This window comes from Musa acuminata, unplaced genomic scaffold (genome assembly GCF_036884655.1).
Source record: "Musa acuminata AAA Group cultivar baxijiao unplaced genomic scaffold, Cavendish_Baxijiao_AAA HiC_scaffold_1144, whole genome shotgun sequence".
Classification (NCBI taxonomy): Eukaryota; Viridiplantae; Streptophyta; class Magnoliopsida; order Zingiberales; family Musaceae; genus Musa; species Musa acuminata.
Genome location: NW_027021356.1, coordinates 37,696 through 59,675, shown reverse-complemented (window position 1 = coordinate 59,675; position 21,980 = coordinate 37,696). Strand labels below are relative to the sequence as shown.

At 39.8% G+C, this 21,980-nt stretch overlaps 2 protein-coding genes and 1 long non-coding RNA gene across 5 annotated transcripts; 1 reads left to right on the top strand and 2 right to left on the bottom strand.

Moving 5' to 3' along the window:
- Positions 1-974: 974 nt before the first annotated feature.
- Positions 975-12,750, bottom strand: LOC135671619 (uncharacterized). Its single transcript, XM_065179823.1, has 10 exons — positions 12,534-12,750; positions 10,004-11,412; positions 8,991-8,998; positions 6,249-6,424; positions 4,559-4,619; positions 4,382-4,480; positions 3,671-3,765; positions 3,315-3,428; positions 2,525-2,592; positions 975-1,128 (listed from the first exon to the last, which is right to left on the bottom strand). Exons 2-10 carry the CDS (start codon positions 11,308-11,310, stop codon positions 999-1,001), a joined length of 2,058 nt encoding a protein of 685 aa, XP_065035895.1. The 5' UTR covers positions 11,311-11,412; positions 12,534-12,750; the 3' UTR covers positions 975-998.
- Positions 12,751-13,285: 535 nt separating this feature from the next.
- On the top strand, positions 13,286-17,111 carry LOC135671632 (uncharacterized). Of its 3 annotated transcripts, XR_010512774.1 has the most exons (6): positions 13,286-13,367; positions 13,465-13,592; positions 16,211-16,331; positions 16,403-16,468; positions 16,558-16,736; positions 16,815-17,111. It is a non-coding gene; the product is annotated as an uncharacterized LOC135671632 (long non-coding RNA). The 3 variants fall into 3 exon arrangements; XR_010512775.1 differs by lacking the exon at positions 16,403-16,468; XR_010512773.1 differs by having other exon boundaries at positions 16,403-16,736.
- Positions 17,112-17,444: 333 nt separating this feature from the next.
- Positions 17,445-20,212, bottom strand: LOC135671630 (serine/threonine-protein kinase-like protein CCR4). Its single transcript, XM_065179849.1, has one exon. It carries the CDS (start codon positions 20,191-20,193, stop codon positions 17,605-17,607), a length of 2,589 nt encoding a protein of 862 aa, XP_065035921.1. The 5' UTR covers positions 20,194-20,212; the 3' UTR covers positions 17,445-17,604.
- Between the last annotated feature and the right edge of the window lie 1,768 nt (positions 20,213-21,980).

Genomic DNA, 21,980 nt, shown 5'->3' with positions numbered 1-21,980 from the left:
AATGACAGTTAGGTACATAAGGGATACTCAGCAAGAAGCTAATAACTTATGCGTGCCAATCCCATCTTTCTGAATTCTCTCTCAGAACTTCCTCATCAAAATTACATTGTTCTACTCAAACCAGTTGACTCGGCATTTTCATTCTCCATACAACAAGCAATGCAAAGACCTTGCACAACTTCATGAATACCTGAACTCATCAGTTTCTACAGAAAGCATCCTATTTTGGTTCTATGGTAACAACAAAAACAAATTTTAAAAGAAATTCACTGGCAAACCTTTCTACACTCCTCTCCTTTCTAATATCCATGCTTTTACCTCACACCTCGTTGGACCAGTCCGTTGCCTCCCAATTTGAGCCCACAACTCATCCTGAGCCTTTCAAAAAGTTCTCTCAAAGCTATATAGGCACCAAGGGATCATATTTCCCTTTTAGATTATCTTAGTAAAGCTAAAGTTCTCTCATATCAAACAGCAGTTGACATAAAAGACAGTGCCGGTGCATTTGTTGTGATAACTTCAGTTAAATCACTTGACAATCTGGTGAGTTTTTTAACCACCAGGTATCATCTACTCCTCTTGTGTATAACTTATAAGCACTTGGTAGTCTGGAACATCTACCTAGCATCCTGGTCATTCTAAATCTCCACGAAGGACACCTTACCTCCTGATTCCTAATTCCTAAAGTTATACCTTATGTTAAAGTACTTCAGATTGTTGCCTCCCTAGAACTGCTTGTTTGCCAGCATCAACATCATTTCTGGTAGCTAACTAAAAGATGCTACAACTAAAGACTAGGCAGTTTCATAACAGAGAAATATTTCATGATAGTATACAAAGACTTAGTACTGATCCTAACCAACAAAGAAAAAAAATGAGGATCGGCATCATCTTACAAGTTTCATGTCTGACAGAAGATAGAAATATATCCCCATTAAGAATTTGTCCTAGCTGAGAGGAACATATAGCAACAAACAAGGCAGCATCTAAAATAAGCATTATTCAAAATGAACATACCTTCGGAAATGTGTCTCTAAATATAGAACTTCACCCTTCTTTAGTCGTGCTGAAGTAAAAAGAGGCTTTTTCAGGCCCTTATCAGCAACAACGTTAATGGTGTATTTCAGCCTGAAGCAATTAGCATGATTTATAAGTCATTCCACTCAATAAACTAAGCTAATCAACGCTGCATCATGCACTTCAGAAATCAGAAAATTAATTAATAGTGCACCCTGCTATAAAAGCATAGTGAATCAATACCATTACACGAAAAGAAGCAGAAACTTGATACAGACTCAATCAACAATGCACACAGGAAATTCTGTATCCATTGGGGCCCATCAATTTACAGCAAAAGAAAAACAGAATGACTCCAATGAAAATATAGTATAAACTAGAACCCAGAAGCACTAACACATGTTTGAATCTCAGATTTCACAAGATTCACTACAGACGTGAGAGGAAATGCATAAATCTCGTGTCACTGAAATGCTACAAATGGAGAGGCTACTCTCATAACTTGAACCTTAGTCACCTATGGCAAAACACAGTGGCAACACCAGCCTGGAAATGACCAAGGGATGGCACAAATTCCTCCCCCACATATATCTTGTGAAGGTTAAATTCAGATCAGTATGAACAGCTATTAACAATGCAATATAAACAAAGACATACCTCTAGGTAATAAGAGCGCCAATAATAACAAGTAGGTGAAGAAAATGATGCGTTTGAAGAATATCAACTGATAAACAATCAAATCAGCAGGATATGACCAAGGCTTCAAATGCCAATTGGATCACAAAATACTGACCAATATTTACTGGTTTATCCAAGGACCAAATGAGATCGCATAGGTCAATACCAATCAGAATTTGGTTTTTCTATTATTTTTCAGTGATATGGCATGGTATAGGCCAGTCATTTGATATATCATTAACACACCAATACGATTGATATGCAAATTTTTGGACAAGATTAATTGATTATGGTTCTTCCAGCAAATAAAATCCATTTGAACTGAAAGGAATGGATAATCAGACAATGTCTACTACTATGTAATTACAATAGTGTGCAAACTTATACTTTATTATTACTAGATAAATTAAACAATCTATCTGACAGTAACAAACAGCAGATAGTTCTAACTCTTAAAAGCAAGTTTACGGTTAAAGTGTATGTTTTTACTTTTTTTAACAAATTAAGTACCATATACTTAAATTCATATTTTTGAATGATTATATGACATTAACATATAGTTGTCATATGCTTATTCTTTTGCATCAACATTTCAACATAGTATAAAGTATATAGTCCATATACACAAATACTAAGTAATGCACCATCCCGTAGACATCTTTCAAGACAAACTTGATGAAAGATCACAACTTTTGCCTCAATTTGGATAATGTATAGAAGCTACAAACATTTGTTCATATGCATCAAATATATATAGATACAAATATCTAAGTACATGGTGATACAAATATCTAAGTACATGATGCCCCACATGTGAAAATACAATTACCATGGCTCATTGCAGAGATTGTATTGAATTGTAACTTCACGAACAAATCTTTGATGCCGCAAAGCATTCTGCAAAATAAAAAAAATCAAGAACCTTTTATCATCGAAAAACAAGAGAATCAAGAAAAAACAAGGTTTCAAAACAGGTCAATACTGTTTTCAATAATGTGTTGGACAGGCACAGCAGCAACATGCTGAGTATATTGATCTATACCACACGATATATATATATATATATATATATATATATATATATATATAATACCGAGCTATATAATCCAGTACCAATCCTTACTCAGACTAGAAAATACCAGTCCGTACATACTAGTTCGATCAATATTTGAAGCCATGAGCAGAATAAATCTTTCAGAAACCTTCAGATAATTCAATGAGGGGATCATCAATCTCATAACCTCTACATAGTGGAATAATATCAGAAACTTTAGGTAGTGCAATACATATGTGAATGAACAAGAGGCAACTAGACAAGACAGAACATTGCAAGCACCACAAATAAGAATAAAACGAAACAATGAAGTACCAAAATTAGAAAACAGGTGAAGTCACATTTGAGTTAATAATACTCATCAAGAATCAACTTCATTCAGTTATCAACATCAATCTTTTAAATAGTGGCATCTGCAGGTCCACATACTTCTTAACATTAAAGCATTAAAAGATAACAACAATGTCAGAACTTTTTAGTCCAAAACAGCAGACATCTGTCAATAGTAATGGTTTACTTAATCAACCATGTTCAGGTTAAGTTTTAGTAGTAGCATCAAATTTACCGAAGCTGCAGCCCTGGTTGTCATTGTTCGTTCAACTGATACGGGAGCAAGAGTTGGCTCTACTGCTGATGTATGTGTAAGACGAGGCTCCAGATCAATCGTACCACCACCCTTCTGTCATTGAAGATAATCATGCATTTCAAATTTGAGATATATTCAGAAGAAAAACGCACACTAACAGTTCATTCCAGTAAATGTAAAAGAAAGTGAAAGCAGACAAAAGAGAGTAGTGAAATCATGGATGATTTTAGACATTAAATCTCTAGAGCTTATATTCTAGAACAAGACTAATAGCAACAATGACATTGTCAGTAGAACATGAACCAAGTGTAATCGAAGTTGGAAATAGTATATACCTTCACAATGCAGCATCGTTCAACTCGAAAACTACAATCGATTCCTGCCCCCCAAGCCCGTGAACGAACATTGTTTCTCAAAGTTGAAGTATAGCCTATACAAAGAAAAGAAATAAAAAACACAAAAAAATATGTGGGAGCATAGAATAGTGTAATCAGCAAACCATAATACAATAAATAAAGCCACAACTATTAAGTAAATTTCAAAAATAGTAATTTTAATCTGATAACAAAACTAGCTTATTCATACAAACAAGCGTTTACCACCAATCTAGTAATGAAATAGTAAAGCAGGTATTAGAGTGATATTGGTAGGAAATAATTATGAGTAGCACTAAACAGAAAAAAGCAGGCAACATAAGTAGGCAAAACATAATGAAATAGTTCTAGAGAGGCATGATAATGAAATAAATACAAGTAGCCATAAGGATAAAAAAATGTGCAAAAAAAAATGAATATTAACAATTCTATTCCAACTTCAGTTTGGAAAGTTATCCATAGATTTAGAACAGCAGAAACTACTTCTAGACCTAATGTACCATTCAGACTGAAACCAATATATGGATTTTGGAGATATTTCTTGCAGCATCAGATACAATGAAAAAACAATAGGAGGATATAACCCGACTAAATGACAGGGAAACTAAGAGCATCTAAATCAGACAGTACTATGACCAACAACAATGCAAAAAGTTCAGTAAATGGACTTACAATCTTCAGATGGCAAAACTCGAATTGTAGCCCGTAACTCTTGAATAGAGGATGGTGGTCGCGACGATGTTGGGGAGATATAACCAGTGTGCATTAAAACTGGCCAATAAGATCTGTATTTAAAACATCACGAAGAAAAAAAAAAGCCAAATAAACATAACAGAATAATATAGATACCAGCAACTAGATCTGAATCATTTGTGTATATATCTGTTCCCCATAACTGAGCACCTTTTACCTGCACAGGGTTGGAAACTTGTTAACAATGCACATTGAAACAATGTGCATTGAATAGGGACATATGACCACCTAGTCACGGCAGATAACATACTCAACTTGTCAGAAAAATATATGCATATATATATGAACCAAAAGGCTAGTTTACAATGATGACCAATCATATATGGAACTTATAGAAGCACTATATTGAAAATGAAATATAAAGCAAATGATGGATTCCGTAAAGAACCAACACTGAGGGAACATTACATGTTTTACTAGTAAAAATAAGCATACTTTGCTTTACCTCCTTTTTTATAAATATTATTCAAACACTTTACAATTCTATGATTACCACTCAAAGGAATACAGCAACATGGTTGCACACAAACAATTTTCTGGTTAAGAAGTAATGCAGGTTTGTGATCTTACCATGTAAGTCAACTTGGCTTATAGCCAAACTCATTATTTAAGAGTTTTCTATTCAGATAACATTTGGAAAATTTTCAATCGCTGACTTCGATGATTACCTAAGTGGTCATATGGTGCCATAACCATAGTTGTGTTCATGTTCAAGAGTGTCAGTCAAGCTTTAACGAGTCATTTATTCACCCGAAACGGGAGATCTAGATATCTTTAATGGTAAATGATGGCTGCATCTTTTTATGAGGTTGTGCCTTTGAATAGCAGGAACCAGTCTTGAATGTCTATATTTGTGTGTATATATGTATATGAAAAATACATAGTAGAGGGAACATGTACTCGAAGTATGATCACAATTTGTACAAGAGTTTAAAAGAAGTAACAAGATATAAACTGGTGGCTTGGTGCTCCTTTTCTGTTTCATCCTCTTTCTATGGTCTTCCTCTGCTCCCAGCAGCATACCTCATATTGCATATTATTATCTTCCTACTAACCTGCTATATATTCTCAAGTATTCCATTGCTTTTTAGCATTGATGGATTTTTCTATCACAGAATATTAGTTCTCTTAAAGAATAACCTTTGATAACAGAATTTACCCCTGGGAACAAGTAAAGGTTCAATTTTAGATCAATAATTATATAGTTGCTATTTAGTTGAACAGAAAACAAAATGCAGGTTTTCCATTTAACCCCTGGATCTCTTCAACAACAAGCCCTACTCTGCTTTGTGGACCCACTATACTCTGTCTTATATTAATTGATACCGAAGTTCATACTCTCATTATTAAGCAACCTTTAATTTTATTTTTCGGTTATAAACATATAATAATTTGAGGCCATATTCAAAGATTATAACCTACAGTAGTTCCATTATTTTTTGTCTAATCAATCCTAAAAAGCAATAGGGTTTGAGATAGGAACTAAAGTTCCTAATTGTAAATGCATACAAATTGAAAACATGTACATCGGAATATCTCACTAAATGTGCTTATGCATCTGTAACAAACGTAATAAGAAGGCATAAATTCAGTACAAAATGACTTTTTGTAATAATGCTGGTAGTGTTCAACAATTTTCTAGATGAATTTGTTTTAATATCTTTCTTTATAAATTCTAATTATAACTAATTAGTTTCTGATAATATTTTGAATTTAATTAATACTTGTTTGACAATGGTAACAGATAATATTGTCAAGTAAAACAATAACAAAAAAGTTTCCTTACTTGACGATTTGCAGAAGTAACATATTCTGCAGGTATTCGAATCTCCAGAATTGGTCCATTTTGCAAGGTTTTATCATTTTTTATATCCTGAGATGCTTTGAATTCCTTCCATGATTTTAGAAGTTCCTGCATACATTCACCAGCTTTATAGACAATTGCAGATGCCTCAGGTTTTCCTGCAGTAAAAGAATAGCAGATTAGAGAATACAAATAATAACTGGAGACGGACTTGCTAAGAAAAGAGTAAACCTAGGTTTTTATTCTTCTAAAACCAACCAGCATCTAACAGCTCTAAGACAAGATCAGTGATTTAAAAAGCGCTAGGCACCAAAAGGCGCCACGGACAAAAACGCCCGAGGCGCTAGACGCTCGTTCAGATGCTCGCCCGAACGAAGTGAGACGCTAAAATATAAAAATATATAATATAATTAATAAATATAATTATTTAAAATTTTAAATAAAAATATGCTATTAAATTAAGAAAATCTAACATACAAAATCACAATGTCACATTAACAAAAAGTTTCAAAATTCAAAACAATAAAATTTTACATCAAAGTCATTCATCATAATCAATATTAATAGTATTAAAATCAAAATAATATATTATTAATCTAATAAATATAAATTTTGTTACTAGTATACTGTTACTAGTATACTGTATACTGTTAACAATATACTTTCAAAAGAGGAGAAGCGAAAGAGAAGAGAAGAGTGTAAGGAAAGACCGAGGGTGCTGATTGAGAAAAGCGGGAGTGGCAGCGGCAGCAGCGAGCGACGACAGTGGCAGCGGTAACAGTGGGAGCGGCGAGCGACGATAGTGGCAACGACAGCAGGGCAGCGGTAAAAGCAAACAGCGGCAGCGACGAGCGACAACAGTGGCAGCGGCAGCGGTAGCGTGAACGACGAGCAGAGTTAAGGTTGGGGAAGACGCGCAGATATCGGTGCTTTAGTTGGTTCGATTGAACCAACTAAAGCACCGGAGACCGAACCAGACCTAAAACGATGGTTCAGTTGCATGGTTTAACCCAGAGCGCCTGACGCCTGGGCTCGGGCGAGCGCCCAGGCGGTGCCTCTTTGAAGCGCGTCGCCTGGAAATGAAGCGAGGCGCTCGGGCCTCGCCTCGCCTCGCCCGAGCGCCTAGGCGAGCGCCTTTTTAAATCACTGGACAAGATCAGTTCAAAGTCAGTTCTAATTCAATCTTAAGAGTAACTACCACCAAAATACATGTTAACTATGGATATACGTCTAACAAATTGACAATAATAACAAAAATAAAATGAAAAGGAACCTGTTCACAATACAGCAAATGTGGAAAAATGCCAAAATTTTGAGTGTCTTTGCATAAACGCGAGTAAAAAAGGTCAGCGATACCAATAAAGGGTTTTACCATAATCAAAGAAGAAAAGAAAGACAAATATTCTTAATGTTCAATTCTTACAAAAAATGCAACTACCAAACTCTGCTCGAGACAGAAGCTAGGTCAAGTAACATCAAAAAATGCCCATATATAATGTCCCCTCGTGATTTTATGTACTTAGACGTACATATTGCATACCACCATGCAAATGATAGTGTCTCAGATGGTCTAGATATAAATCAGAAGTATTCTAATTTTTCAGTAAAAGATACGAAATACACTATCTTGAACTGGTGAAAAGAAAAGACAAAATTTAGACAGAAAAGCCAAGACAACAAAAGATAGCAATTCAATGTCAGGAAAGAGTTACAAGTGATGTAGATGCTGAAGCACACTCAACAGATTAAGTATTTCAGACACAGCAACCTACTTAAACAGAGTACTACTAGCTGCCGAAGTTAAAAAATGTTGGAATCAGTGTAAAGATTTAGTGACTCATCTGACAAGCTGAGATCCAAACTTATCCACAGATATCAACTAAAAGGCACAACAGGAACTCTGATTTACAAGTTATAGAGCCATGAATAGATAGTTTCAGATAAATCAATGATTGTATTAGTCAAGGTGTTAGCTGATCATAATATTTGTAACATAGATCAAATCCAGAATAGAATAATTATATAACCATATACAAAGTGAAAAACTCTAAAGAAACTAGAAACTTGTAAAGATGTCCTGAAAAAACTCCAAAAGAGAATGACTCATAAGAATCACATCATCATGCAAAAGGTGACCAATTACTTCAAATATAAATTATCAAAACTATTAAGCTTTATAGCCTGTTTTGTATGGATATAAGCATGCAAAACAGATTTGAAGCATGTTTCAATCCCTGAGTAAAGTAGCAAAGAAAACATCAGTATATGTCAGAAAAAATCATCTTTAAAATACTATACATAGACCTGCAAACATGCCTTTAGCCTTTACAATATACCAAGTGCATGTACACCTGAAGATATACATCTAGCCTTTGCAAGACCAAGTACATAAAAGTAACTTCATTACCATGTTAAATATCAAACAAAATGAAGGCTTACTATCAATATTATATACTATAGATGAAGGCTTACCAGTAATGTTTTTCCATATCATGGATAATAAGTCAAAATTGATCATTATGAAAGAAAATGGAGAACATAGCCATAGACATTAGGTGTAAACAATAAATTGCAAGTTTTTCGTAGTATTGAAATGTTAGTAAGTTCTAAAGGCCAATGCATGACTCTATCCCCGCAACACATCCCTGTTTGTTCCAACTTTCAATCAGACATGTGCATCACTAAAATTTCACTAAAACCATAAAATCGAATAACATGGCTGACCTTGAGATCTGCAAGAAAAAAAACAAAGAATCAGCATATAATTGATAAAGATAAACAAATACATAAAAAACACAATATGCGTGGCAAGAAAAGAATCCAACATTTAAATTTACAGAAAAGAATCCAACATTTAAATTTACAGAAAAGAATCCAACATTTAAATTTACAGCTTTACCAAAAGCAAGGGAAAAATGAAGCGCTCTATATCAAAATAGAACAAGAGAAAGTACAAAGAGACCCACTATAAAAGATGCAGAGATTGAACGAGTAACTCAAAGAGTAAAAGAAGTACAACAATGTTAATAAATGAGTCCGCCACCGCCTTTAGAGGAACAAGGAAGAGGAAAAAGAGACCGAATTAAAACATTAAATAAAACCCCATTATCTAAGAAAGATTTATGCCATTAATCAGTTTGCATGAGTTCTAAAAATCAACATTTAAATATGGCTTGAACCCTAAAATAATGTGAAAACGGAAGTAAAGAAATGTTTTAGAAGAACAAATGCAGTCTGATATTACAAATGAACACCTGAGCAAAGACAAATATGACAATCCAAATAAACTGAATTGTGACATGTAAAGCTTTCACATCCTATTTTTTTATTTCATTAAATAGGAATTGATCATCCACGGGAAAAACCACTAGTCTGAAATACTTGGCACTGCCTCCACAAGGGATTAAACCAAGAACCTCTTTAGGATGAAAAGAATCAACCACAATGTCACCGCAGAGCCGATAGTACCCATTCTAATTTATTTCCTCGAAAGGCATGGTCTAGCAATTTTGCTTGCTAATGTTCTTGGCATGATTTATCAAGTTTGCTTGACAACCTATGTGACTTGCAAAGAAACATATTCAAGTGTTTAACTAAGTTGATTTCATCTCAGGCATGCTATAGGAAAAAAAAACACAAGGCAAAGAAGGATGTTCACTAGATGTGCCAAAAGAAAATTTTCAACACACACAAACACACCATTTGAAACAAATCTATAGATATATATTCAAGCATACCCCTCATTATCACGTGCTCTTGATCGAAAGCGAGCATCACGCTGAGGTGTTTGCGTACCCCTTGGTCGCAGAAACCTCTTGCGTGGCTGAATACCCTTGTCTTTTTCTGTAACTCCATCTCCTTCTGCAAATCCATCATCCAGCTCTTTGTCATGACTCTGCTGTTCCTGTCTCTCTCCAACATCTACATCCCTTTCTCTCTTTTTCTCCTTAATGTCCTTATCATAAGCTTTCCAACTATCATCTTTTGCTCTCTTCGGTTCAAAGGCTACATTATCTTGCTCAAAATTTCTAACAGAACCATCCACAAACTCCTTTTCGTGGTGTAAATTATCCTTTTCATTCACAGCTGACAATTCTCTCTTCAAAGGATCCTTCCCATTCCATTCCTTGTCTTTCTGCACATCCTTCCTCTCCCTCTCCGATTTCTCCACATCTCTCTCTTCTCTCAGCAGATCTTTGCGATCACCACTAGCACCACTGAGCTGCATATTGTTCGGACGATCACTTCGATCCTTGTCCTTTTCACCAAAATCCCTTTCCTTCCTTTTCCTGTCCTTATCTCCACATTTTTCTTCACCTTTTAAATCGACTTTGTTCTCCCCAACAGCCTCATGAGCTTCAACAGAATCCAGATACTCAGCTGTTGATGGATCCTTCACGACTTCATCAGTGCTTTGTAAACCACTTCGAGAACCATGCCATGACTCCAAGCCATCATTTGCAGGATCATAACATCTTTTACTCCTGTGATGTTCTTTAGTATCTTTCCAAGTCAAATGAGAACTAGTTGCAGTGTAAGTATCTTTCTCAAATTTAAATTCACTCCTTAAATCACCATGACAACCCCTATCGACCCTATGTTCTTTCTCATCGCCCCTGGCATCAACTCTTGTATCATGATCGGCCTTACTGCCTTGAGGATCCGTCCTCACATCAGTGTACATGTCCCTAATATCTGCTTTTGCTTCCCGATTTTCACTCTTAACATCTCTTGCATCCTTGGAACATTTCAATTCTGACCTGTTTTCAGATGTTATTGGATTGTCTAAAGAATTTATAGAGGACACAGGCAGCCGATGGAGCAGAGATGATCTCTTATCAATATCACGTGAAGAAGGTTCTACACGTTGAATTTTTGCCAATCTTCCTTGCTGCCCATGTTCAAAGGGAAGGTGAAACTCATTACCGACTGGTTGACTCAGTTTACCAGGAGGAGTTGAGAATCTGCCAGGTTCCTCAAGTGGTCGTTTTAAAGGTGTAGAATGCCCCCCTTCCTCATGCAGCCTCTTTGGAGTCCCACTCATAATGCTTAAAGGTGTCAAAAAGAAACTGTTTCTTCAATAAAGATAGAAAAATGAAATGATATTTTCATCTGAGGATTCCAATAAGCATCTGGCAATCACCTCCTGCAGAAAAGCAGACAACACCTCCATTTAATGTCCTATCTTTTAACTAAATCCTGAGACAGCACTACCATTCAATATCATTATAATTAGTAACATTTACTTATCACACTAACTAATAACGTATATTCAATCAATCAAAGGCACACCAGACAAATAACTAAGGAAATGCCAAATTAAAATTAGCAAAAGGAAAGGATAAAGTTACATGTTGACATCACAAAGTTTCATTATAACAGTGTAGTTGTTTGTTCAAATCATAAAGTTTCATCGTATTAAAAAGATATTGAAAATATAGTAGGACCTTCAAATTGGAAAGGATTAACTTATGACACATAAAAGTGTGTTTCTGGCACCCACTTTGTCAGACACTGGTATGATTAACAAGAATTCAAGCGATCACAATCACTAGAATGGTGTAATATGTAAATTTGACCACATCAAAGGGGTTCGGTGGTTTTAGAAAGACATTTAACAAAAACGAATGGTTGGTGATTCGCTAAGTGTTTGGCAAAGTGGGTGAAAAAGGCATTTTTCCCAAACATATATGCCTGAAGTGTTATAGGCCACTTATATTTGATGGTACTACACAACGTTCACAAAGGGACCAACCACGATAAATTATTCGAACACAACAGGGCAAAAATAATGATTTATCGCACAGCTATATCGATCACTATGAAGACATAACATAAGCCCACAAAAGCACGAATCAATAAGCTAAATTCCTAATATCTAAGAGACAAAAATGAAACATCCAGAGGTCATCTATCGTGCGAGCAATTCCAAACCAAAAACACAACGAAACGGCAAGCAACAATCGCAAACCTAGGATGGAACGTTATCAGAAACCCTACAAAGAGGTAAGAGGAGGACAAGCCCAAGAAGCGGATTTGAACAATGCATCTAGAACTTTTGAAACGACTGCAGAGAGCTCTAACAAAGCGACACCAAGATCCACGCAAACTCCCCAAAATCCCTTCCGAAACCAGATCAAGAATCCAATCTATCGCTGGATCGAAACTTTCATATGTCAAATCGACCTCAAGCAACCCGATAAAAAGCGGAAATTTGGGTGCAATAGGAAAAAAAATTCCAAATTAACCATGAAACCAAAACCGGACCTCGATTCTTGCCTCGTTCGTCTCACGGATGACTCGAATAGCACGGTAGGGCCGCAAATCCACAACAGCTGGAACGATCACGGCGGCGGAGCACCACCGGCAAAAGGGAGGCCGTGGGGTTTGGGGGGTTGGAGAAGAGATCGGGGATTTCGCTACGGTGACAGAGAGAAAAGGAAAGCTATGGCGAGGGTTATAAAGGGCCGGCCCGGCTCACACCAAGTGAACCTTGTAATCACCAGTATTGGACCGACGGATATATCGATCAGGCATCGGATTCGGTTTGACTGATGGTTGAACCCGGATCCAACCCGGACACAGATTCGGTTTAGAAAACGGATTTCTTTGACCGAAACGGGTTCGGATTCTCTGTTACACAGAACGTTGCCTTTGAGATGCGCGCAGAAGCTTGTTGTTGCCTTCAGGATTCGTGTAACATGTGACGAATTATCCCTCCCATCAAATCACGTGAGCAATGACGAACGGTTACCTATTGCCCATAAAACCTTAAAATTAGGCATACATCTGCCAAAACTACCCGCCGCTCTACCCCGAAGAAGAAGATACTGCTTACTTTAATTGCTATATGATCTTGCAGTACGATATTAGAGATCCACATGAATATGGGTATTAATCACTCTTATTCATCCCACTTTAGGTGGACCCGTAGAAAATTAGCGAATGAGAGAATGCCATGTCAGCTTCCTTACCTTGGGATAACAAAATAAGCCTCACCCTTCGCCGACCTTTCTCCCGAGTCTTCCATGCCGCGGCCTCACTAACCCGTTGAGCACAAGGGCTCGGTGATTCCGCAGTACACTGCCTCCCCTGCGACAGGTGAACCAACTCCGACGCCCCGAAAGCAGCATCGCCTGGTTCCTTCCATCTCAATGGATCCATTGTTGAAAGCTGGGTGTTCTTTAAATATCTGCAGGTAGTAGATTAGCAGCGCCGCTTTCACTTGTTTCCACCACATTGGAGAGAAAGAGGAGAAGCATTGGATTCTTGCAAGAACAGGGGAGATGGATATGGTGGCTGATGAACGTCGTCACATTAGAGCCGGTATGTCCTCCGACACCCAATACCACCAAGTTTGTTGAATCTGTTCAATCTTTCCAATAGCTTAGGGATATATCTTGAATTTTTTCTATTTATTAGCATGCCTTTTTCTGTCTTGTTTTCCCTGTTATCGTCTCTTTGCTATTCTCCTTAAGATGGATTCTATTACTTCTGCCCATTTTCGCTTGAGCTGTAGTCTTATTTGTACCTCATTTTCTCCTGTCTTTCTTGAGTTGAAGAGGCTTATTTTTACTAATTTTTCTCTTTACTGTCCATTTTAATTACTTGAATACAGGCAATCCATCATAATGTGATCAAGGAGTTTCGCCATGACTATGAAGCAGACTGTGCCATATGTTGTCATGCCATGATACATACTGAATGTTTGTCCGGAAATTGATAAACACATTTAGTCCCACACCATTGAGGAATAGTTAGGAGAACAAGGCCTTTTTAAGAGTTTCATTAGAAATTAATTAGGTGAGGATAGATTTTGTCTCATAGTGGAAGCTTTTTAGAATCAGTGCCTGTTCTTTTTCTTTTTCTCTAGAGGACTCTTTTGCCTTGTGCAATGTGTTATCAATCATTGTCATTTTAGAACAATAGCTCATGGATATTACAACATCTATGATTGAACCTTTGACCTCAAGATTCAAGATTATATATTGCTTTCTCACTAGTATTCTTTGCAGAACTCATGAATGAACAAGGCACCACCTTTTTTTCATTAAGTAGAGGCTCTTTTGTTTTGTGCATTCGGTCACAAGTCCTAATCGTCTTAGAACACAAGCTCGTGAGTTTATTTTGGAATTATATCCTCACTCCCACATTTACTTTTCAAATCCAAATGCATAAGTCAACAGAATATTATCTCAATTAGATAGTAGTTTACTTCAATGTTTAAGATTGAGATGATACTAAAGCATCCCAAAACTATGAGAATCTGGTCTGAATCTTTTTTACTTCTCCCTTGTTTTCCTTTTATTGAGGAAATAAGAAGCTGGTCTGAGTCTTAAAGCAACAACTGTGATTTTTCATATTTCTCAGGGTTCATTCTCTATGCTTTGGAAGAAAACTGATGGCGCTCACAAGTGCTCTTTGCTGGAACCTCCACTTCTGAGGAATCTTCTTTGCATTATGATATATAGTTGCTATGCAACAACCTGTAATAATATGATGTATGGAGTATGGACCCATGGCAAACTTCTCTTCTCATTTAATGGTGGTCCATCATAAGTGATGTCTACTTTGGTAGAATCCATCTTATTTTTGTGGTCTGTTGTGATTTAGCATTAAAAAGACTCACTTTTCCCCAATTCATTAACAGCCTTCTACTTTATCATCCAATATTAAAATGCTTATCATTTATCTTTATATGTGATGCTTTAGTTTAGCTCATGGTCTTCTCCTAAAACTGTGCTATTAGCTTAGAGAGGCACTTAGGTTGTGAATGGGCTGGTACAACACAGTAACAGATCATGATATGGTCTCAATGCTTTAGGCACTCTTGATAAGCCCATGGAACTGGTATGATCTTTTTGGGTTATCTGACATTGACAAGATTTGAGCCTCGCCCTAAGTGTTCATCAGTAACTTAGAAAAGGAGAATTGGGGATCACTAGTAATTAATCAGAAGTGAAGTGGACCCAATTAGTGGCACACCGTTCTAAAGTGGAATTGAAGTCAAAGGATAAGTGAGCATCTGAAATAATTTGGTTGGTCACTGGTACTCATACCTGCACTATGCACCTCATATCCAATTTTGGTGCAAGTCTATTGTAAGGTTGCTTAAATAGAAAATATTTGAGCTAAACTTCCTTTTCCTTTATGATGTTCACCAATTGATAACAAAGAGAACAGATTAATTTAAAGAAATCAAAAACTCCAAATTCCTATTCTAGATAAATAATTTTCTCTCTTTAGCTATTTATCCAAAGAGAAGAAAATAAGGTCAATAATTCTACAGTTTTGGTATCATTCATTGGGTTGTTTTTGTGTGCCACTAAGTATAGTCATTCATTTAGAGGACAGGTTTTGGACTTAAAACCGAGAATGATTTTGTTTCTGCTTCAACCAAATCTAGCACTCATTGCAAATTGTAACAACAATACTATCAACAATAGTAAGTCATAATATTTGACTATTTGAAGTGAACTACATGGAACTTTTTGCGCTGTTAAACTCTATATTAAAAAAAACTTAGTTAAATTCAGAACATTCGAGTTGTTATTTATGGTTTTTAGTAAATCACTTTAGTCTCCCTCTCTCTCTCTCTCTTATCATTATTACTAAATGTGTAGTATCTTTGAAGAATATTTCCTCTTTAGCATATGTTCATACCCTTCTAAATGATTCTATCCTGTTTGATCCTCTATTGATGTTATACCTATTGTAAATATGTTGTGTATGCAATGCTTTTAATAGAATTTCAAATACCAATTCTTTTAGCAACATTAGTGTTACTTTTCAGCCAGCATCAAACCTGGTTTCATCAATTTAGTGTTAGTGTTTCCACTAATGATTTATATACAACCGAGTAACATTGGAAAAATTCACCTGAAGTTCTATTTTTCCCTAGGAATTGGCCTTACAACATTCTTCTATGTATCACTTGGTTGCAGTGGTTATCCTGGTTTTGTAAAAGATGCTCATGGAAATGTCCTCACCGGATTCCAAGTGCCCTTTTGGCTTTGTTGAAACAGCCAATGTTGCAGTCCTCACTCATCTAATGGAGCTTACCAGGTACTTCAAATTTCCAGTACTTGTTGGCACAAAGGGTCCAAACAGAATCGATGAACTGAAATTTATTACAGGCTATATTAACTCTGTGTAAAAAATATTCCACCATGTATACGCATTAGAGCTTCCTCCCTCCACAGGTTGGTCCTGCCATTTTACAATGTGCAAGCTCGTTCTTTGCGCGGTCGTTGTCATCTAACAACACTGATGTCTCTGATGCTACCTGCAGCCAAGATCGTCTTCAAGATTTGAGCTTCACAGGTGGTGTTCTGGAGCTTTGTTTCATGAGAAAAAGATGAATTATTGTCCAGAACCCCAGATTGGTAGCAGGAGAACATCAAATAGTTGGGACCTTCTGCTTGTCCTTGTTCCGAGGATGCTGCTCCTGCATGCTCTACTCGGTTCCAGGTTGAAATCCATGAGATGTAGATGATTCATCCTGCTCGTTTTACCGTGTCGCTAATGCTGTGTGATGCTTGTTTTCAGCTTTGACACATCAACTGTAAGATCAACCAGGAATGCTCCACAGGATTCCTTGGTTCGGGTGTGCAGCTTCATTCAGCTCCCCTGCGCTGGCCTTTGTCATGTTGCACCGCAATGATGCGAGTGGAGACAGCTGCTCAAGGTCATGTTTCATGCGCAGTGGCAGCTGCCATCCGCTCCGATGTCCCTCTTAACCTGCAATCATCAACAGGTTAATTAGTATAGCATGTGCTGTCTGTCCCAATGTGATCGTCTACCGCGCTCTATTTGAGCCAATAATAGATTAAACTTGTTATATTCTATCACAACTTAATTCAATCTGATGTTGGGATTGAGCCATTTTGCCGACCGTGTCATCATCAGTGACTCCAATCATTCGGTGTCTTGACGAACATATGTCATCTTTAGACCCAACTAAGTAAACTAATAATACCCCACAGCCAATCATTTACGCCCTTCGAGTCTTCAACTTGACGGATTCCATCTCCACCATGAATATATATATATATATGCTAAATCCTAATATCATTTATAAATGCTATAAACTATTTCATTTATATCAACCAACTTTCATGAATACCACTGGAGAAAAGATCGAGGAACACAAAAAAGAAAAAGAAAACATACAACAAATACAAAAAAGAATGTGATATTTGTCAGATGAATCAGAGACAACGTAAGAAGAAACATTGTGATGTGAAGATATGAACTCAAGAGAAAATAATAAAAGCAAAAGAAAAAATAAATTGTGATGTGTGGTAATATGCACTCCATTTCTCTGTAGTTGACCAGATCACAGAAAACTCGGCGCACGCGATAACGCCCTTCGTCCCCCGGTCGGCTCGGACCGGGAGTCGACCCGGTCCGGGCCGTACGCGCCGCCGCAGGCCGCTACGGCCCGCTCCAGGGCCCCCACCACCTCCCCCATCGTCGGCCGCTCTTGCCCCTCCGCCCGCACGCACTCCGCCGCCACGTACCCCACGTACGCCACCGCCTCCACCTCCTCCGCCGACGCCTGCGCCACCCGCCTGTCCATCACCCGCGCGATGTCGTCCGCCTCGATGTACGGCACCGCCATCTCCACCACGTTCCGTGGCGTCGCGCTGCCCTCCGCCTCCTCCGCCTCGTCCCCCTCCTCGCTCCCCGCCACCTGCTGGCTCCGGTGGATGGCCTTGCACCCCGTCACCAGCTCCAGCAACACCACCCCGAAGCTGTAGACGTCGCTCTTCTCCGTCAGCCGCCGCAGCCGGTAGTACTCCGGGTCCATGTAACCCAACGTGCCGGCGGCGACGCTCCCCTCGTCGTCGGGGCTCGTCAGCGACAGCCCGAAGTCGGCTACCTTGGCCGTCCACTCCGCATCGAGCAGGATGTTGGAGGACTTGATGTCGCGGTGGATGATGGCCGGCACCGCGTAGGCGTGCAGGTACTCGATCCCCCGCGCCGCGTCGAGGGCCAGCCGCAGCCGCGCTGTCCACGAACTCAGCGGCGACGGCGGGGTCATGGGCCGCCGGTGGAGGTTGTCGTGCAGAGTGCCGTTGGTCATGTACTCGTACACCAGCACACGCTCCCCGCGCTCTCGGCAGAAGCCTAGCAGGCGGAGCAGGTTCTTGTGGTTGACGCGCGACAACAGAGCGAGCTCGGAGTAGAAGGCGCGCTCCCGCTGATGCTCGTCCCGCAGGCGAAGCTGTTCGTGCCGCCGCGACGTGGACGGCGCCGCGGCCGCCGGGACGTCCGCGCGCTTGATCGCCACGTCGCGCCCGCCGGGGAGCGTCGCACGGTAGACAGCGCCGAAGCTGCCAGACCCGATCTTGTGCGCCTCCGAGAAGTTGTTGGTGATCTTGGCGAGAAACTGTAGCGAAAACTCTTCCACCGTCCCGCCGCCCACCTGGCCGTCGAGGAACGTCTCCATCTGCGAAGACAGTGCCGCCGCCGCAGTCCGCCTCCATCGGCCCAATTGCACGGTGTCGTAAAGCCAGCCATTACTCTGCTTCTTGAGAGCAAGGGAGACCAAGAAGCTCAACAAGGCCAACAACGCCAAGCCGAATCCCACGGATCCAAGAACCGCCACCAATAAAATCCTCTTCTTGCTACCACGGCTTGCTTGTTGCGGACTGGTGGAAGAATTGGAGCTGAGCTGGAACTTGCAGGACTGGCAGATGCCCTCTTCGGAAGGGCACATGTTGCCGGAACCCGCCAGAAACCCGCAGGTGCAGATCGAGGTCGGCGTGCAGGTCCCGGGCAGGACCCTGCCGTACATGGTGTGGTTGCGCCGGAACTCCTCGTTGCCCCAACAAACCACCGAGAAATTGAACATCAGAATGCCGCAGAGTGTATCGCCCCTCGCCTGGATCCCGATGAATTGCTCGCCGGCGAGGAAGTCTGGGGGCCGAGAGCCCTCCCCCCAGCAGCGGACGGTTCCGTTGGACCGCAGGACGCAGGTCTTGCTCTCGCCCAGCGCCATGGATACGATGTCGAGGGGATCGGAAGGCACTTCCGGAGCCCCCGTGCCCCAGCAGGTCAGCCGGCCATCGTCGAAGACTCCACAGGCGTGCCGGCTCCCCGCGGCGACCATGCTGAAGTTGCCGACCGGCACCTTCCTGACGACCACCGTATCGTTCCCGAAGCACCGGATGGCGCCGCATCCCAGCCGCCCGCACACGAAGTTCCGCCCCACGGCGATCTCGGAGAAGTTCATCCCGGCGGGGACCCGCATCTCCTCCCACCGCCAGCACCGAGGCCGGTGCGCCCCGCCGATCAGGCCGCAGACGTGGTTGTCGCCGGAGGCGAGCGCCGTGAGCGGCGTCCCCCAGTAGACCCGCTTCTCGTAGATCTCATTTTCATGGAAGGCCCACCACCGCATGGTGGCGTTGGAACCATCGGCCGGCACGGTAAGGCCGCAAAGGAAGCCATTGCCCGCGGCGACCGCGGCGTAGGGCGTCTCCGGGGATTCGTACAGCCTGCTCTGGCTCCGGTTGGAGGCGTTGGTGCAGCAGATGTCGTACTTGTAGGCGACAGCCGACGGCACGAGGGCACAGACTAAGGTGACGTTGGAGGAATGGGAGACGGCGACGGTGGAGAAAGGGGGGGAGGAGGCGACGACCGACGGCGGGGTGGAGACGCAAAGGAGGAGAAGGAAGACGAGGAGGAGGAAGAGGGGCAGGGATTTGGTGGGGTTTGAAGGAGGCATTGCGATATGGTGGTGGAGAATGTCATCGTAACCTGGAGGAGCGCAGAGAGTGGGGGAGTAGTAGTTGTAGCAGTAGTCCCCAAAGAAACGGCCCTTCGTGGTGTGCTGTGTTAGGTTTGGTGGAAGAGACGGGAAAGGCCGGGCGGAGGCTGCAGTCACGGCTTCGAAGCCCGCACTGACCAACGACCATTTCATACACACACAGACACAACTCTCTCTCTCTCTCTCTCTCTCTCTCTAATAATTGAGTGAAACTTGGGAGGAGAACATATGGTCAGTAAACAATGGAGTGAGAAGGGGTTGGACTCAACTTATATGTAATAATTTTAATCACCATGAGAATTCAAATTCAGATTGACTAATGAGTAAAAGAATCTATGAAAGAACAAATAAATAGTGAGATAGTGAAAATGATCGAAACCGGTTTGACAAATTAGGGTCATCAGTAAATGAAAGAGTCATTAAATTTAATTTGAAGGATTTATTATCAGTCACCAAAGCAATGTTGATTTTTCATTTGATATTTTTATCAGTCCATTCAATAAATGAGGTGAGCTTATTATTAAGATATAAAAGAAAAATGTAAGAAGATTTCATTTAAAATTATAATTAAATATTTAAATTCCAAATAATTGAGATTTTGCTATTTAGTGTTTTTTTATGAATGAATTCTGATCTGCTCCTTCAATCAGGATGAAAAAGAAAGGTTATTCCAAACAATTTACTATTTAGTGCTATTGTAGTTTTTTTTTTTTAATGAATTAATTCTGATCTGTTCCCTCAATCAGCGCGAAAAAGAAAGGTTATTCCTCCATATAATTTTCATTTGTTCATGGATTCTACTTTCAAGCAATCCAATGTTGTTGAACTTATTCCAGATGAAACAGAAGGAAAATTTCTTGATATTAGCTCTTTTTTTTATAAGATTCACTCTAACAAGCAACATTTGTAAAGATGATAATTTTGTCAGGGCAATGAAAGCAACCAAGAGAATGGTTGGTTGCCAAAGGATGAGAATCTGAGGTGCAGGACTGTTCAATCCCAGCATGCAATGTGGAAGGTGACAACTGAGTAAAGGACATGAAGTTTGGTTGACTTTTCTAAAGGTTGGTGGGTTTCTTTTACATCTCACACTTTCTACACTTTCATCATTGTTCTCTATGCTTTTGCTTGTCTCTTTAAACCATGGGGACCAAGTTAAGAACATGCAGACATAGACAGTTCAACCTCAGAGTTCATGGAGACTGTAGATTGGATTTCTCAGTTGAGAAACATTCAGTTCACACTTTTGATACCTTCATTTGATCAAACTTTCTCTAAACACTAAAAGAGCTTTAAACTGCACAATTTAAGTTCCTTCTTTCATGTAAGATGCTGTGAAAGCTTAATCACTGTCCCTTGGACACCAAAAAGTGCATATCGATTCTGATACTGATTTCATAGCCAATTCAGATACTAATTGTGATTACAATTGGAATCAAAATGACTCTTTTACAACAAGTAGGAGGGAGAGAAGATATGTATAACTTTGATGATGTATCTAGAATATCTGCAAGGTGGTCCTCTATGAATACCACTAGAGAAAGAAGACTTCTCAATTTGGTCTGACCATTACCTACTTTGCTGTTTGAAAGCAATTCAATAAGAGGCTGGATAGAGACAGATAGGTCCCCAAAAGATTTTTCTTCTGTCAAATAAGAATAGTGGAAGAAAGACAACAAGGTGGCTTTGTTCAGATAATTCTGAATATGAATCAAGCAGATAACTCCATTGACAGGGTTTAATCATTTGGAGCAGGTAGGTTTGGAAATTATAATATCAATTATCTATGGATTGCAAGTTCAGCTTAGCTGATCTGCTGACTTGTTCATCTTCTCATGAAGCAACCTGCTTGAGCAATGACACCTCTAATCATGGGCCAGACAGAACCTAGGCAGAAGTAATTGTCTCGAGTATAGCTTTAAGCTTGTAACCAAACTGTT

Bases quoted from the DNA above. Each gene is read 5' to 3' on its own strand.
- LOC135671619 (XM_065179823.1), bottom strand. From the start codon at position 11,310: ATGAGTGGGACTCCAAAGAGGCTGCATGAGGAAGGGGGGCATTCTACA. The intron at 3,766-4,381 runs GTAAGTCCATTT...TTCTTTGTATAG, and splicing joins AGTTTTGCCATCTGAAGATT to GCTATACTTCAACTTTGAGA. The intron at 1,129-2,524 runs GTAATTGTATTT...TAATTGCTTCAG, and splicing joins AATCTCTGCAATGAGCCATG to GCTGAAATACACCATTAACG.
- LOC135671630 (XM_065179849.1), bottom strand. From the start codon at position 20,193: ATGAAATGGTCGTTGGTCAGTGCGGGCTTCGAAGCCGTGACTGCAGCC.